Source organism: Lepus europaeus, chromosome 12, assembly GCF_033115175.1.
Source record: "Lepus europaeus isolate LE1 chromosome 12, mLepTim1.pri, whole genome shotgun sequence".
In the NCBI taxonomy this organism is placed as follows: domain Eukaryota; kingdom Metazoa; phylum Chordata; class Mammalia; order Lagomorpha; family Leporidae; genus Lepus; species Lepus europaeus.
In genome coordinates, this window is record NC_084838.1 from 7,792,566 (window position 1) to 7,808,148 (window position 15,583).

Genomic DNA, 15,583 nt, shown 5'->3' on the forward strand with positions numbered 1-15,583 from the left:
CTTCAGATTGGCGCAGCTCCAGCTATTGTGACCATCTGGGAAGTGAACCAGTGGATGGAAGACCTCCCTCTCTCTCTCTCTCTCTCTCTCTCTCTCTTCCTTTCCTCTCTTTGTAACTCTGACTTTCAAATAGATAAATAAATCTTAAAAAAAAAAAAAAAGATGACATACAAATGGCCAACAAGCACAGGAAGAGATGTTCAATATCACTCGTCATTAAGAAAACCCATATCAAATCCAAATGAGATTACCCAACAGGGTGGTTACTACCGGAAACAACAATAAAACCAGAATAACAAGTGCCAGTGAGAATACGGGAAAATCGGCACACTGCTGGTGAGAAAGTAAAATAGAACAGTAACTATTTTATGGAGAACAGCGGGGTAGGTCCTCCAAAACATAAAAAGAGAATTTCCACGTGATCCAGCAACTCCACCTCTGGGTACATAAGCAAAAGAGGATTATTCACAACAGCCAAAAAAGGTGGAGGCACCACACAGGTCCACCTACAGGCGAGCAAACAAAATACAGTCGGCACACTCAGCGGAATATTATTCAGCCCTCAAAAAGAAGGAACTTCTGATACAGGACACAACCCGAAGAACCTTGGGGACGTTAAGCGGAGTGGAGTGAGCCAGGCACCAAGACGACAACACTGCACATTCCACTTCCGTGCCGGGCAGCAGAGTGATGGCTGCAGGCGGTTGTCCAAGGAGTGCAGCCTTTCAGCTTTGCAAGAGGAAAGGGCCCCGGAGCAACAACGCGATTGCACAACGTGAATGTACCTCGTGCCACTGATCTGCACGTGTAAAACTGGTGACCACGGTGAACTGTGCATTGCGTGCACTTAACAACTTGGTAAGTAGCGTCTAGAACTGGCATTTCAAACTCCAGGAAGCTGAAGAATAACCCAAGACGGGCCGGCACTGTGGGGTAGCCTGCAGTGCCGGCATCCCATATGGGTGCCAGTTTGAGTCCCGGCTGCTCCACCTCCAATCCAGTTCTCTGCTATGGCCTGGGAAAGCAGTGGAAGAAGGCTCAAGGCCATGGGCCCCTGCACCCACATGGGAGACCCGGAAGAAGCTCCTGGCTCCGGATCGTCACAGCTCCCTCCATTGCGGACAATTGGGGAATGAACCAGCAAATGGAAGACCTCTCTCTCTCTCTCTCTCTCTCTCTCTCTCTCTCTCTGCCTCTCCTTCTCTGTGTAACTCTTTCAAATAATAAATAAATCTTTAAACAACAACAACAAAAAACAACCACCCAAGGTGCTTCATAAGCACTCAGATCCAGGGCCCCTCCCCCAGACACTGTGATTCAACAAAATTGGGGGTTCTGGAATCTGCATATGCATAAACACCTTAGGCAGATTTAACCCATTAAGAACTCATCTATTGCTCTCTTCTAAAGGGTCAGGAGATGCTCTTCTGAACATTTTGCGCTGATCAGCATCTGTTTTAAAAAGTGTGTGTCTGTGTCTATGTGTGGGATGCTCAGCGTCTGTAACTATGAAGAAGGAAAGAACAAGCTCAACGCTGATCCCAGCCACAGGCCCAGTAAGATGGCCCTCTGGTCCTCGGGGACGTACGAGCCACAGAGCTCCGTGTGCCACCCCCGGGCTCCAGGCCCACGGGCCTCTCACATTTCTGCCTGGACAAGCGCCGCATCTTGCCAGAAGCGTGTCAAGTAAACCAAACACATGCCCACAGGATGTCCCCAGGGAGGCGAGGTCACGCAGCCTGCAGGGGCTCTGCCTCCCAGGCAGTGCGGACAGACCTGACTCGGGCGAGGCTGCTGCACACAGCGCACGCAACATGGGAAAACCACAATTCCCAAGGGCAGCCCAGCGCGCAGGAAGCCAGAGAGAGCCCAAGGGGGCCATGAAATGCTGGCTGGAGTGGGCCTTGGGGACAGCGAGAGCAGCCTGGGGTGAAGCCCCCCGCTCCAGGAACCCAGGCCTCCCCTTCCACAAGCCAGCTAGCGGAGGAGGCCCTGCTTACTCACCCACAGCCGGCCAGCCCAACCACATCCAGCCTTGTACTCATTTGTTACCTTCATCATCGTAATAGCACCTTTGACACCGCCTGCGCTCGGCTCCAGTGCCATCCACACTTTGCAGTGCAGCAAAGACGTCGCCCTCTGAGCACGATGCACACAGTGCTTCCAACCTGCTAAGGCACAGGTGCCCGAGCCAATGGACTGCTAATTCCCCCAGAAGCAGATCTGCCACGATGTTGGTAGAGACGAAGCTTCAGGCCCTCCCTTACCCCTCCCGAGGCCCTGAGAGGGCATCTAGCACCGTGTTCACTCAGTGTGCTGCTTTGTAACATGCACAAAAGATATTCTGTGGGGCCAGCACTGTGGCATAGTGGCCTAAGCCTCTGCCTGTGGCACCAACATCTCATATGGGTGCCGGTTCGAGTCCCGGCTGCTCCACTTCCTATCCAGCTCTCTGCTGTGGCCTGGGAAAGCAGTAGAAGGTGGCCCAAGTGTTTGGGCCCCTGCAGTTGTGTGGGAGACCTGCAATAAGATCCTGGCTCCTGGCTTCAGATCAGCGCATCTCCGGCCGTTGCGGCCAACTGGGGAGTGAACCAGCAGATGGAAGACCTCTCTCTCCTTCTGTAACTCTATCTTTCAAATAAATAAATCTTTAAAAAAAATATTCTTTTTCTTACAGCAACCTCTGCCTCAACACACTGTAGGAGTCAGGACCTGATGCTGGAGCCCACCTAAATTTCACATCTGCCCCCTTCCCCAACCTGCACAAGGCCAGGTGCAGCCACACACACGAGCTCCTCCAGTCCTTCCGACTATCCTTGGGAGGTTAGCTTTATTTGCTACTGTAGACTTATTTTTATTTGCCTCTTTCACAGTTAAGGAAATGGGAATTCAGAATGGTCCCATAATTTGCCTAGGGTTACCTGGGATTCAGGACCAAAACCCTGAATCCAACTCCCACTACACCATTCCTACTTGGCCTGATAAGAAAGAAGTAATAACCACAAACAGAAACACATTACGGGCTGGTGTTGTAGGGCAGCGGGTTAAGCCTCTGCCTGCAACACCGGAACCCCGTGACAGAGCATCGGGTCCAGGCTGCTCTGCTTCCGATCCGGCTCTCTGTTCATGCAGCACATGAAGACCCAAGTGCCTGGGCCTCTGTCAACCACGTGGGAGGCCAGAATGGAGTTTCCGCCTCCTGGCTTTTGCCTGGCCCAGCCTCGGCAGGTGCAGCCATTTGTGGAGTGAACCAGCGATGGATGATGTCTGTCTGTCTCCGCCTCTCTCTGTCACTCTGCCTTTCAAATAAACAAATTAAAAAAAAAAGAAGAAGAATACACTAGAAATTAACAAAGGACCCTTCTCAGCCATCAGCTCACAAGCCCTCAATGAAAACAGCTAATGCGCACGGACCACTTGCCACATGCTGGGCACCGAGCTAAACTTTTCTTCCAGTGACCCTCGAGCCTCTCACCACAGTCAGAGAGAAGCTGCCATTCGCTTCCCTCTACAGATGAGAGACCTGAGACTCAGAAAAATAGACCAATCTGCCTACGAGCGCAACGAAGCCGAGGCCGGATTCCAAGCCTTGCCCTTAGCCGTGGTCCGGTCAATGTTCCCGCTGCAAGTGGACAAAGCACTCCAGCAGGACAGAGACGCGGGGTGCGGGTGACACCCTGCAGTGACCCTGCCTTCAGCCTCATCAGGGTGTGACCTAACCGCTAAAAGGAACGAAAAACGTGAAGATGAGCAAGGGGCCTGGAGCTCAGGTGCCTGCAAAGTCCCCTTCTCTCCACGGCCCCTCTAAGTATTCTGCGCGTGCCACGGGGTCTCGAAGCACCCCCACCCGACTTCCAGCAAACAGGAAACGTGTCACCAGCTCCAGCAACGAACCGTCAGGCACCCCGGATTTCACGGGCTCTAGGCTTCCAGTGGCCTTATCTACTGAGCATTGTGAGGCTTTTCTGGGGCAGCTAGGATCGCTGAGCCCTCCCTGTTAAAATGAGATGAGATGCAGCCAGCTGTCGGGAGGAACACAATGACACTACACTGAGAAGGAACCACCAGAGACAAAGGCCCCTAGAGCAGAGCTGGCCTGCTGTCTGCTTTTATGGCGGAAATATGTCTCCGGGCAGGGAGCAGAGAGGGGCTTTTGCCCTCCCGGGGTGTTCCTCTGAACAGGCTGCTTGTTGAGGGGCAGGGAACGGAAGAATCGCATCTTTAACGGGGAGAAAGGCTGATATTAGGAACAGCTGTGTGTTGGTAACAAAGGACAAGGATGCTCCTGGGTCTCCCCCGGCCACCTGTGCTCTGTCTCCCGCCTGGCTACGCCCTGGCGCTGCCCGCTCACACCTCACTTTGGCTGGAGTCACTCTAGGGTGCTCAACCCATGTCTGACCATCCAGCCTGGATGGGCACCTGGCCGGGCATCTCACCCTGCAGACAGGTGCCCTAGGGTTTGCGGGGGGGGGGGGGGGGGAGGTCCTCTCTGCTGTGCCCAGGTCGCACAAGTGGCCGGCACCCCTGAAGGATGTCTCAGGGTCAGGTGCACTCCGGCCTGCATCCCTGTGAGCACAGAGAGCTGGACCACCCCGGCCAGGCCGGCCGAACGACGGTCCGCAGCCTGCGGCCAGGTGGCCGCGGCACAGGTGAGCCGCCTCGCCTCGCCTCTCCCGCGGCGCTGGAGGCTCTCGGGGGCCGGTCCTCCTCTGCCCGGCCCTGGGGGCGCTGCTTTGCACTCGGGCCCCCGCTCCCTCCCGCCGCAAGGCCGAGCCAGGGACGGGAAGCCGCGGCGCGCGCCGGGCCCGACAGAGGCCGCCCGGGCCTGCCCAGCCGCGGGCCGGGCACGGAGCCCGCAGGCCTCGGCGCGGCCCGGCTCCTCCCGTCCGCCCGCCCCTCGGCCCGGGGCCCGCGTCCGCCCGCCCCGCGGGCAGCAGCGCCGGCTCGGCCGAGCCGCGGCGGCGCCCGGGCCTCACTTAACTGTTCCCCGCTGGGGCGGCGGCGGCGGCGGCGGGTCCCGGCTCCGTCTCACGCAGAAGCAGCTTCTCATCGCCCGGGCGGCGCGGGAGGGGCCGGGCCCGGGGCCCAGGCGGCGAGAGCCGGCGCCGCAGCTCGAGCGCGAGCCTCGCGGGGAGCGGCGGCGGCGGCGGCGGCGGCGGGAGGGGCGGGGCGCGGCCTGGCGGCGGCGGCGGCGGCGGCGGCGACAGCGGCAACCACGGCGGCGGCTCCCTCCGCGGGCCGCGGCCGGCTCCGGGCCCCCGGCTGTGGCGCTGGCTTCGGGGGCGGCGCCCGGCGCCCGAGGCTGGTTGGGCGGGAGGAGGGAGCGGGAGTGCTGGGTCCCGAACCCGCGCCGCCGGCTCGGCTCGTCCACGCCGGGGAGCCCCCCCCCCCCCCCGGCACGCCGACCGGGCCTCACGGAGCCCGCGGGCGACCCCTGCCCGGCCTCAGGCCTCGGGCGCCCGGGGCGTGGACCGTCTGTCGCCCCCAAGGTGGGCTTTCCCGGGCGCCCTCGGCCTGCTCGGGTCGCCCGCGCGGCTGCAGGGCCCGGAAGCCCCCAGCCCCTTCTCCGGACTCGCGCCCTTCCTTTGCAGAGCCCCAGCCGCTGCCAGCGCCGCCCGAGCCTCTCAGGCCGCACGCAGGGTTTACCTCAGAGGCCGAATGTGTGGGGCTGGCCTCGGGGAAGCTTCTAGAAGAAGCGGTGGAGGCAGGATCCTGGCCTGCAGCACTTGGGGAAAGGTACAAGCCCGGTAGGCTGGAGCTGGGTGAGGAGGGGTCCCAGAGCTTGGTCCGCAGCGGGGCTTGTAGGAGAGGCAGGGGCAGACCACCCTCAGCACAGCCCAGCCAGGGCCGAGGATGCCGTGTGAGGGGCTGCTGGCCCGGAGGCTGGCGCGTAGAGCCGTCCGGTCAGTGTCCAGTGAGCCGTCCGGTCAGTGTCCAGTGCACACGTGCTAGGTTTTCCCGAAACACCTGTTTGAGCCTCGAGAAAAGGGTGCGGAGCAGAAGCCACCCCCGGGCCTGGGGTTCCTGTGTCTGGGTCTCTCGGAAGTTTGGGGGGTCCCCCGCAGGTGCTATGGTAACGTCAGGGGATCCTCTCCATGTTCCTTAAAATATTACACTGCAAAACGGGGTGGGGGGGATTTCCACTTCATTTCCCAAGCTTAGCATAACCCTGACAGCAAAATCCATAAGAAATAACACTAAAAGGGAGAACCCTTGTCCCCAGGGAATTTAGGGTTTTTTTTTTGGGGGGGGGGGGGGCTGGGGGGAAGGCTTGTGCAAATAACGTGAGCCGCAGGTGCTGCGAGCCAGCTGGAGTACCTTCGGGAGGTGACTAAGTGTTAGCGTGATGTGGTTTCTGAGAAGCCGGGCAGTAAAGAGACCCGGCATTCCCAGCCTCGCATGGCCAGCACCACCTTGGCCAAGTCCGCTGATTAATCTCCATGGGTGAATCTCTGCTACAGACCAACTCACTGGTAAAACTGCAAAACCGCGAAATACAAGTTTAGCCATTTGAAGCCAGCTTTCTGTAACGCAGGTCACAGCCTGCCATGATCAAAACGTGTTCCAACAGTACAATGGTAACAGCACAAGGGAATCTGTTCGTGGATTGTACTGGTAAAGGCAGAAAAATCGGGAAATTATCAACAGGACACATAGCTTACAAGTATTTGATAAACATCAACACAAATGGCTTCTAGAACTTTTTAGACAGTAAACTGGGAAGGAAACTTAGACTTTGTAACATGTCAGTTTATATATTAGAAGCCATCAACAGACATATTTAAGGATGAAATGTTAAAGGCATTCTTTTAAGTCACAAAATATATATAAATTTACATATTGATAATTATAGCTTGTACCTATAATTGCTACCAACTACAGCCAATGCAATATGATAAGAAAAATAAACTCAAAATATAAATATTGGAAAGGAAGAAATACAGTTGTCATTATTTGCTTACGATTTAAATGTTTCCCCAAAAATAAAACTAAACATCTTCGAGACTGATAAGGCTTTCCTCAATGCTGAGGGGGACGCTTTTGTTTCCACAGAGAGGAACTTCAATTAGAACAAGACTTCTGGCCTCTCTCCTCCCAGGGGAGGATGAATTTGAAGAACTGTTGAGTGAGTTTGGGAGAAAGAGTTGGACAAACATAGACCCTTCTAAGTTCTCTTTGTGGGTTTTGCCGACTACAGAGAGCAAATATTTTCATGTGCTCCATGTGGAAAGTGCACCTGTTTCCGGGGCAGAGAGACAGTATTGTCCCACACTGCCTGCAACTATAGAGAGAAATCTACCCAAACAGGAGAGAAATACGAGCCTAACAAATCGGCATAGCTACAGACCAAAGGCTACATTTTCCAATCAGCTTTATTAATAACACAGGTAGTACCAGAGGTCTTTTAAAATTCCATAAAAAACATGTACTGTGAAAAAAAATGCATGGATATTTCAAAAATTTTTGCACCAAAATAATTTTATCTTTCAATTCCATTTTCCCAGAAACTTTTTATTTTTATGTCTCTTACCTGTATCTGTGCCACAGTTTAATCCAAATGCAGAAGGGGGGGAGGAATTATTCATCGTGTCCCCCAGCGATGACACTACCTGTGATTACCATTTGGAAAGTATAAAGGAAAAAACAAAGTTATACTCCTAGTGGCAGAGAAGGCTAGCAGGCCCTAAGCTTAACAAGAAATGGCAAGGTCCATAGAAAGACAACTGTTAACTTGATACTAATTAACAGAAAAATATGACAATCCCTCAGCAGGAAGTCTCAATAGTACAGAGACGTCCTATCTTCTCACCTTGATTCATAAACTTAGTGAAATCCAGATCAAAGAACCAATATGTTTCAGGGGATGGGGTTGGATGAAACATGGCAAAATTATTTTATATCTTACTAAATATGGGGAAATGATCAGGAAATGTTTGAAATGGAATAATGGGGAGAAATTGCTTTAATGGGTATTAAAATATAATGTAAAACTTTGATAAATGAAACTATGGGGCCAGCGTTGTGGTGTAGCAGGTGAAGCCACCAGCAGTGCCAGCATCCCATATAGGCACCTGTTCAAGTCCTGGCTGCTCCACTTTCAACCCAGCTCCCTGCTAGCATGCCTGGGAAAGTAGCAGAGGACTTGAGCCCCTGCACTTATGTGGGAGACTAGGGAGAAGCTCCTGGCTCCTGGCTTCAGCCTGGCCCAGGCTTGGCCATTGCGGCCATTTGGGGAGTGAACCAGAGGACGGAAGATCTGTCTCTCAGGCTTTCCCTCTCTCTCTGTAACTCTGCCTTTCCAATAATTAAAATAAACCTTAAAAAAAAGAAACGGGAAATTTCGAGCGATTAGTGTAGAAATAGACACTTTTATCCATCTATTCATACATTTCTATGCAAATTGGACATGTATATACCCCATTTCAGACCATATTATCTAGCCTAGCCTAGACCTAACTTTCTTACTAGCTCACGGCTTTGCCCCCATCCAACAAAAGAAAGCAGCAACCAAAGCGAGCATTTAAATAATGATAATAGTAGCAACAACAACACTGCAGGTCACTCTCTTGCTTAAAGATAAAATTCAAATGATCCAGCAACCTAGGGGGCCCCATGCTGTCTTGTACCTTGCCTCCCCTCCATCCTCCTCTCAGCTGCTATAACCTCATCTGCTGGGTTTTAGCTCCTTAGATATCCAAGCTGTTTCCCCACTGGGTGACTCTGCCTGTGGCACTGCCTTTTTTTTTTTTTTTTTTTTTTTTTTTTTGGACAGGTAGAGTTACAGTGAGAGGGAGAGACAGAGAGAATGGCTGCAACCGTTGGAGCTGGGCCGATCCAAAGCCAGGAGCTAGGAGCTTCTCCCTGGTCTCTCACACAGGTTTGGGCCATCTTCTATTGCTTTCCCAGGCCATAGCAGAGAGCTGGATCAGAAGAGGAGCAGCCGGGACTCGAATCGGTGCCCATGTGGGATGCTGGTGCTGCAGGCGGAGGATTAACCTGCATCACATCGCCAGCCCAGGCCCCGCCCTCAGTCTTTACAAAGGCGGCTCCTCCTGTCCTTAAGCTCTCCACTTAGATGATACTCCGTGGAAGACTCACCAGTCATCTGTGAAGCAGGTCTGTGATGTTGCCAGATGGGTTGGTGCCTCCCCTGCTTATCATTCATCACAATTTGTAACTATTTGCTACTTGTTTACCTGCTCACTTGTCCGTCTTCCATCCCAGACCACCCAGCTATGCCTCTGTTGTGTTCACCAAACATAAATGTGCACACATACTAGCCCCTCAAATAAACATTTCGTAGATAGATGTGTCAACATTTACCATGTGCATACCCTTTGTCCATGTCTAATAATTTATCCAAAGTAAACAATCAGACAAGTGCACACAGATGTATGTTCAAGGATAATTATTTCAGCATTGCTTATAATGAGGAAATATTGGATATAGCCTAAATGACTGGTAACAGAAGACTGAGTCATTGAAAAAAGGTTGTACTGACATAGGAATATACCATGGTACTTTTTAACGTGAAAAAACAAAAACAGGTTATAAAACAAAATGCATTGACTGCATGAGCTCATCAATTTCATATACATTTGTGAGTGATGTATTCCTATACATGCACACTTGAAAAAATATCTTCCAGGTGTTAACTGTTTAATGACGGCTATGTCTTGGGGATGGTTACACCTACACAATCACTTTCTATTTTAGCATATTTACATCATTTAGGAATATGGATATAAATAACAGAGACTCCAACCAACAGAAGCTTGAACAGTGGGTCTGATCTTCCTGGCTGGCAGCTGTCTCCCTCAGTCTTGCTGTTATGTGAGAATGAAGTCATTAAGAGCACCTGTCCTTCCAGACCTCCCTGACACCCCCAGCCTGACGTCTTTTATCTTCTCACGTAGGCACAGGCTTGCTCCCCCTGCGTCAGACGTTTTCCAAGGACAGAGAGCCAAACCTTTCCCAGAAGTTCCTGGTAGACCTGCTAAGATCTCTTGGGCCAGAAATGGTTACATGATGCTGAGAAATTGACTCTGTCAATCACAGTCACCTCCAGAACTGGCCATTTTGCCAGACATTCCTCCCTGGGGAAAAAAAAAAAATTGCTGTTCCCCATAAGGGAAGAAGGTGGTTAAGATTTTTAATAATGAATGTTTATGGCCTTTATAATCAGGGAAGGAATGTCACTGCATTTCAGATGGCAGGTGAGGTTCAAAGCCACACAGCACTTGTTGGGGAAGAGGTGGGTAAAGTGTGGAGCACGGGGGCTGGCGCTGTGGTGTGGCAGGTAAACCCACTGCCTGCAGTGCCGGCATCCCATATGTGCGCTGGTTCAAGTCCCGGCTGCTCCACTTCTGATCCAGCTCTCTGCTATGGCCTGGAAAGCATAGAAGACAGCCTGAGTCCTTAGGTCCCCTGCACCCACATGGGAGACTTGGAAGAGACCATTTGGGGAATGAACTGGCAGATGAGAGATCTCTCTCTCTCTCTCTCTACCTCTGTAACTCCTCCTTTCAAATAAATAAATAAATCTTTTTTAAAAAATCTTTTTAACAAAAATCTTTTACAAAGCAGTGTGGAGCACAGTGGAAGGCAGTGTTCTCACCTGTCAAGGATCTACTCAGGCAGCTTGCGAAGCTTAGCTCCCGCCATCCCCTCTGTCTCTCTTTGGCCCTCCCTGAGGTCTCCCTCAGCCCATACATACATCCTTACTCCTGGGACTGTTTTCTGGTATTGATCTGTAGGAACTAGAATGGCTTGACTCTGCCTTGGGAGAGCAGAGGCAAAGTCTTACCAGTTATCAGTCTTGCTGGCTGAACAGGACTTGCCCTCGACCTTCAGTTTGGGATCTGATCTGTGCTCTTGGACTGTACATAGATGCTTGCAGGCGCCAAAGGCAGGCAGGTGGAATTAGCATGTTTGTGTGGCAGGTGCACCAGTGTGGCTGGCTCTCTTTCACATGGGTGTGAGAAAGAAATGCAGAATCCCCACCCATCGTCTGTCGGAGCTGGGGAGCCACAGGCACACTCAGACCTGTGCCACTGCACAGACACACCACTTACAGACAGAGCCAGGTCATGGTTCTTTCAATAACTTCCCAGATCAAGAGGAGCTGCAGCCCAGAGAGAGCTGGCCTAAGAAGGCTCCAAGGAAAGCTACTTCCTTTTCTTTAGCGTGTACGTAGCAGGTCCTCAACAACTGTTTCTTGAATAGATAATATCAGACCTCAGTGGCGACTGTTGGGATGGTTTCTATTCTCAGGGTATTCCGTCTCTCCCAGGCGCTGGGCTGGGCCCCTCTGCCTACGCCGCCTCACTCAGTAATGACATCATTCCTGCCCCAAAGGTAGCATGGTTCTCAGAGTATGACAGGGGGAAGCCAGGGCACAGCAGGGCAGAGGCTTCCCTGGGTCACCATGGTAAGTGGGAGTTGAGGGTCTCCGGGACAGGATTCCCAGGTCCTGGAGAACACTGGCTTGGACGGAGCCCTGATGCCATCAGTGGGGACGGCCGTTCCTTCTTGGGCTCCCCGCGAGCCCTGGCAAGGCTTCTGGATGTAGAGAGATGAGGCTTAAACTCCATGTCCAATCATTTGGGTCTTCATATGCCAATCTTTGAAATAAAAAATTCGGATAAACCTTTTTCTTGGAAGAAACTGGCTCTAGCATATCAAAAGCTTAAAAAAAAAACTTAAGACATCATTTCTCCGTCTTAAGTTTTTTTTTTTAAGTATGGTTTCTACTCTTTTAAAAAGCAGCTTTTCTTCTTTAGAGCAGTTTTAGGTTCACATGGGAGTTGAGCACAAAGCACAGAGATGTCTCAGATACTCCTGCCTGTACACACATCAACGCCCCCGTCAGAAGGGCACAGGTGTCGCTGGTGAGCCTGCATTGACGTGCTGTTGTCGCCTAGAGTCCGTAGCGTACGCGAGGGCTCGTTCTTGGGGTTTTGCATTCTGTAGGCTGTGACAAATGCGCACTGATGCGTGTCCACCACGACGGCATCGCCCAGAACAGCTTCACTGCTCCCCACCTCTCCACTCCCCCACCCCTGCCCTGCCAGCACCTGCCCACCCTTGGCTTCGTGTTGTCTCCCTAGTTTGCCTTTTCCAGAATGTTCTACGGTTGGAATCACGCAGTGTGTGGCTTTGTCTGGTTGGCTTCTTTCCCTGAGCCACGTGCCTCTAAGGCTCCTCTGGGTCTCTTCACGGCTTTATCGCTCGCCTCGGTTTAGTGTGAATAATATTTTGTTGTCTGGATCGGTCACTGCTTATTCACCTGTTCATTGACTGAACTGAACAAACCTTGTTTGTTTCCAAGTTTTGGCAATTATCAATAACGCTGCTGTAAACATCCACGCAGCGTTTTCAGCTGCTTCGGGTACATACCAAGGAGCACAGTTGCTGGACCACATGGTATGGCCACGTGGCATGGCCACGTGGAAGAGCCAGGGTAGTTTTACAAGAAGCCACCAATCCATCTGCCACGGTGGCTGCCCCGGTGTGCAGTCCTATCCGCTGTGAAGGGACGTTCCGGGGGCTCCACACCCTCGTCGGCATCTGGTGGTGCCGGGGCTCCGGATCGTGGCCGTTCTAACAGGTGTGTGGTGCCGTCTCCCCGTTGCTTTAATCTGTAATTCTCTGAGGACGCGTTCCGTGTGGAGCGTTTTTTCATATGCTTGCTTGCTTGCCAGCTGCCTACCTTCTTCAGTCAGGTGTCTGTGAAGTCCTGGCCCACTTTGTGTTCGGGCTGTTTTCTCAGTATTAGGAGTCCTTCGTGTGTTTCGGATAACAGTTCTTTAACAGACAAACGTTTTGCCAATATTTCCTTCCCATCTGTGCCTTGTCTCCTTATTCTTTTCATGGATTTTAGTAGTGAAATTTGAAAACTCAGAGCAGGAAATTAATCCTTTGCATTTGCTATTTGTTTTGTGTTATTTCTTCCCGGAGGCACTAAGCCTAAGTCTTAAACAGGAAAGAGGCCCAGGCTGAGGTTACAGAAGGAATTGTTAAGGAAGAAAGCACATTGGGTAGTCTTCCAAAATATTCATCAGAGGCCTGGGTATTGTAACTACTCCGGAGCAATTTTCCAAGGATATCAACACATATGGTCCAAGTGCTGTAGAAAGTGCCGGAACAGAAAGAGCTAGCCTTCGCAGAAGAAGCTGTGGATAAAGGAGGTGTGAACTGGCCCTTGAGGGAGGAGGGGCAGGCGATGGGCCGGCAAGGGAGGAGAGCAGTGCACCTGCTCAGAGTACAGAGGAAGGCCGAGGGGCTTGCTGGGCTGGTGTGAACGGCGCACCGCTGGGAGGGAATGGGGTGAGGTTAGAGAAATAGGCCAAGCCCAGCTGGAAGGACCCAGTGCCCCATGCTTTGGGCCATGGGAAGCCACATGCCATATAATCTCATCCAAAAATGAGGGCTTTAAATTCAGCTTTACGTGTGTCTCCAGCCTGGTCCTCTTCCCTGGGCTCCACGTGGACAGCCTACCGGACACGGACATGCCCAGTTGAACGCCTCATGGTGTCTCGGCTCATTTTGTGCTACTGACACAAAATACTCAAGTCTGGGTACCTTATTTTTTAAGGGAGGTTTATTTACCTCACATTCCGGAGACCCAGGAGCATGGTGCCAGCATCAGCCTCCTGTGAGCGCCTCAGGGAGGCCGCACGGTGAGAAAGGAAGCCAGAGAGCAAGGCACCAAGGAGAGGGGACTCACGTTACAATAATCCCCTTTCCAGGTAACCGATCCAATTCTGCAAGCCCTAAGCCACTCCCACCAGGCAGGCATTCATTCCTTCAGAGGGTGGAGTTCCCAGAACGGACTTATCTCCAAGGAAGTCCCAGCTCCTAATACTGCCCCAGTGGGGACGGAGCCTCCAGCTCACGAACGCTTAGGGGACCCACCACGTCCACACCAGAGCCAAGTCCACATGTGACACGTCTAAACCCCAGCTCTGGATTGTTCGTCCCTCTCCGGCCTTCTCTCTCTCCTGGCCTCCCCAGCTCGTCTGCTGGAAACCCCCACTTTCTGCTTCTCAGCCAAAAACCTGGGAGGCACCTTTGCTTGCGCTTTTTCTCTTACACCAGCTCACATCCCACACGTTCGCCTCCAGGCTCACGCTTGCTGTTAGCTGTGTGGGAGAGGGCAGGAGAGGCGCCTGTAGGGTGACATGGAAGGCGACCAGGCAGAAGGTGATGGGGCTGAGCTCTGGGGGAGGTGCTCCAGGGAGAAAGGACACGGAAACAGGAGAAAGGGGCCTTGTGTGCAGGTGACAGAGAGGTCAGTCTGGCTGGAGGTGGGGGTGGGGTTGACTGGAGAAGCGAGTGTAGCCTGGCTAGCTCCCCCAGGTCACCCTGCAGGGCCTGCCCTAGCTGGTCACCAATCACCAGGGCCTGTGCCTGCTCTTGCTACCTTCTCCTGGCCTTCTGACCATTGCCTGTTGGGTACCTAAACCTAGACCTTGGTACTTGTTTTTCCCCCAGCCCTGTAGCCTCCAAGTGGCAGTGGGCAGACGAAGCGTTTGTGGGACAGGATATGCAGAGAAATGAGAAAGAAAATGGCGATGTGGCATGACGTAAGCACAACTGCGTTTCTGTGTTACTGCATCACGTGAAGATGGCTGGGCATAGGGAAAGTGAGCGGCATGCTGGGAGTGCTCTGGCTTAAAATTTAAGCCAAATTGCACTCACGCAGTTAGGTGCACAAAACTCACCTTGGGGACTGCAATGGCTTGGATGTGGTTTGTTCCTGCCCAAGCGTGTGGTGGCACTATTGGGAGGTGGGGCCTTTAAGAAGTAGGTTGTTCAGAAGGATTTACATTGGCCGGCTCAATAGGCTAATCCTCCGCCTGTGGCGCCCACACACCGGGTTCTAGTCCCGGTCGGGGCGCCGGATTCTGTCCCGGTTGCCGCTCTTCCAGGCCAGCTCTCTGCTATGGCCCAGGAGTGCAGTGGAGGATGGCCCAAGTGCTTGGGCCCTGCACCCGCATGGGAGACCAGGAGAAGCACCTGGCTCCTGCCTTTGGATCAGCACGCTGGCCGCGGCAGCCATTGGAGGGTGAACCAACGGCAAAGGAAGACCTTTCTCTCTGTCTCTCTCTATCACTGTCCACTCTGCTTGTCAAAAAAAAAAAAAAAAAAAAGAAGGATTTACAGCTCTGGGGGGACTGGGTTAGTTCTCACGGGGAGGGAGTGAGTTCTGGTATAGTCACTGCCAGAGCAGATGCTTATAAACGAGGTGTTTGGCCCCTTTCACTAGTGCCCACTTGCCATGAATTGGGGCAGCACAAGGCCCTCACCAGGGCCATGCTCTTGGGCTTCCCAGCCTCCAGAACCATTCTTTCCTCTTACATTGCCTGGTCTAATGTATTTTGTGAGAGCAACAGAAAATGGACTACGACAGGGACTAGCTAGAAAGACTTCTCGGGTAAGCAGTTATTAAAACAGGAGGCCTGGGCCGGCGCCATGGCTCACAAGGCTAATCCTCCGCCTTGCGGCGCCGGCACACCGGGTTCTAGTCCCGGTCGGGGCACCGGATTCTGTCCCAGTTGCCCCTCTTCCAGGCCAGCTC

The 15,583-nt window shown here is 52.7% G+C and overlaps 1 protein-coding gene across 1 annotated transcript in view; it reads right to left on the minus strand.

Annotated features, from left to right (window-relative positions):
• The window catches only part of MVB12B (multivesicular body subunit 12B), a 176,237-nt gene extending 171,177 nt beyond the window's left edge, over positions 1-5,060 (minus strand). Inside the window, exon 1 of the mRNA XM_062207527.1 lies at positions 4,982-5,060. Coding sequence (XP_062063511.1) covers positions 4,982-5,050 — 69 coding nt within the window. The 5' untranslated portion in view covers positions 5,051-5,060. The remainder of the gene's footprint in view (positions 1-4,981) is intronic.
• Positions 5,061-15,583: the final 10,523 nt, after the last annotated feature.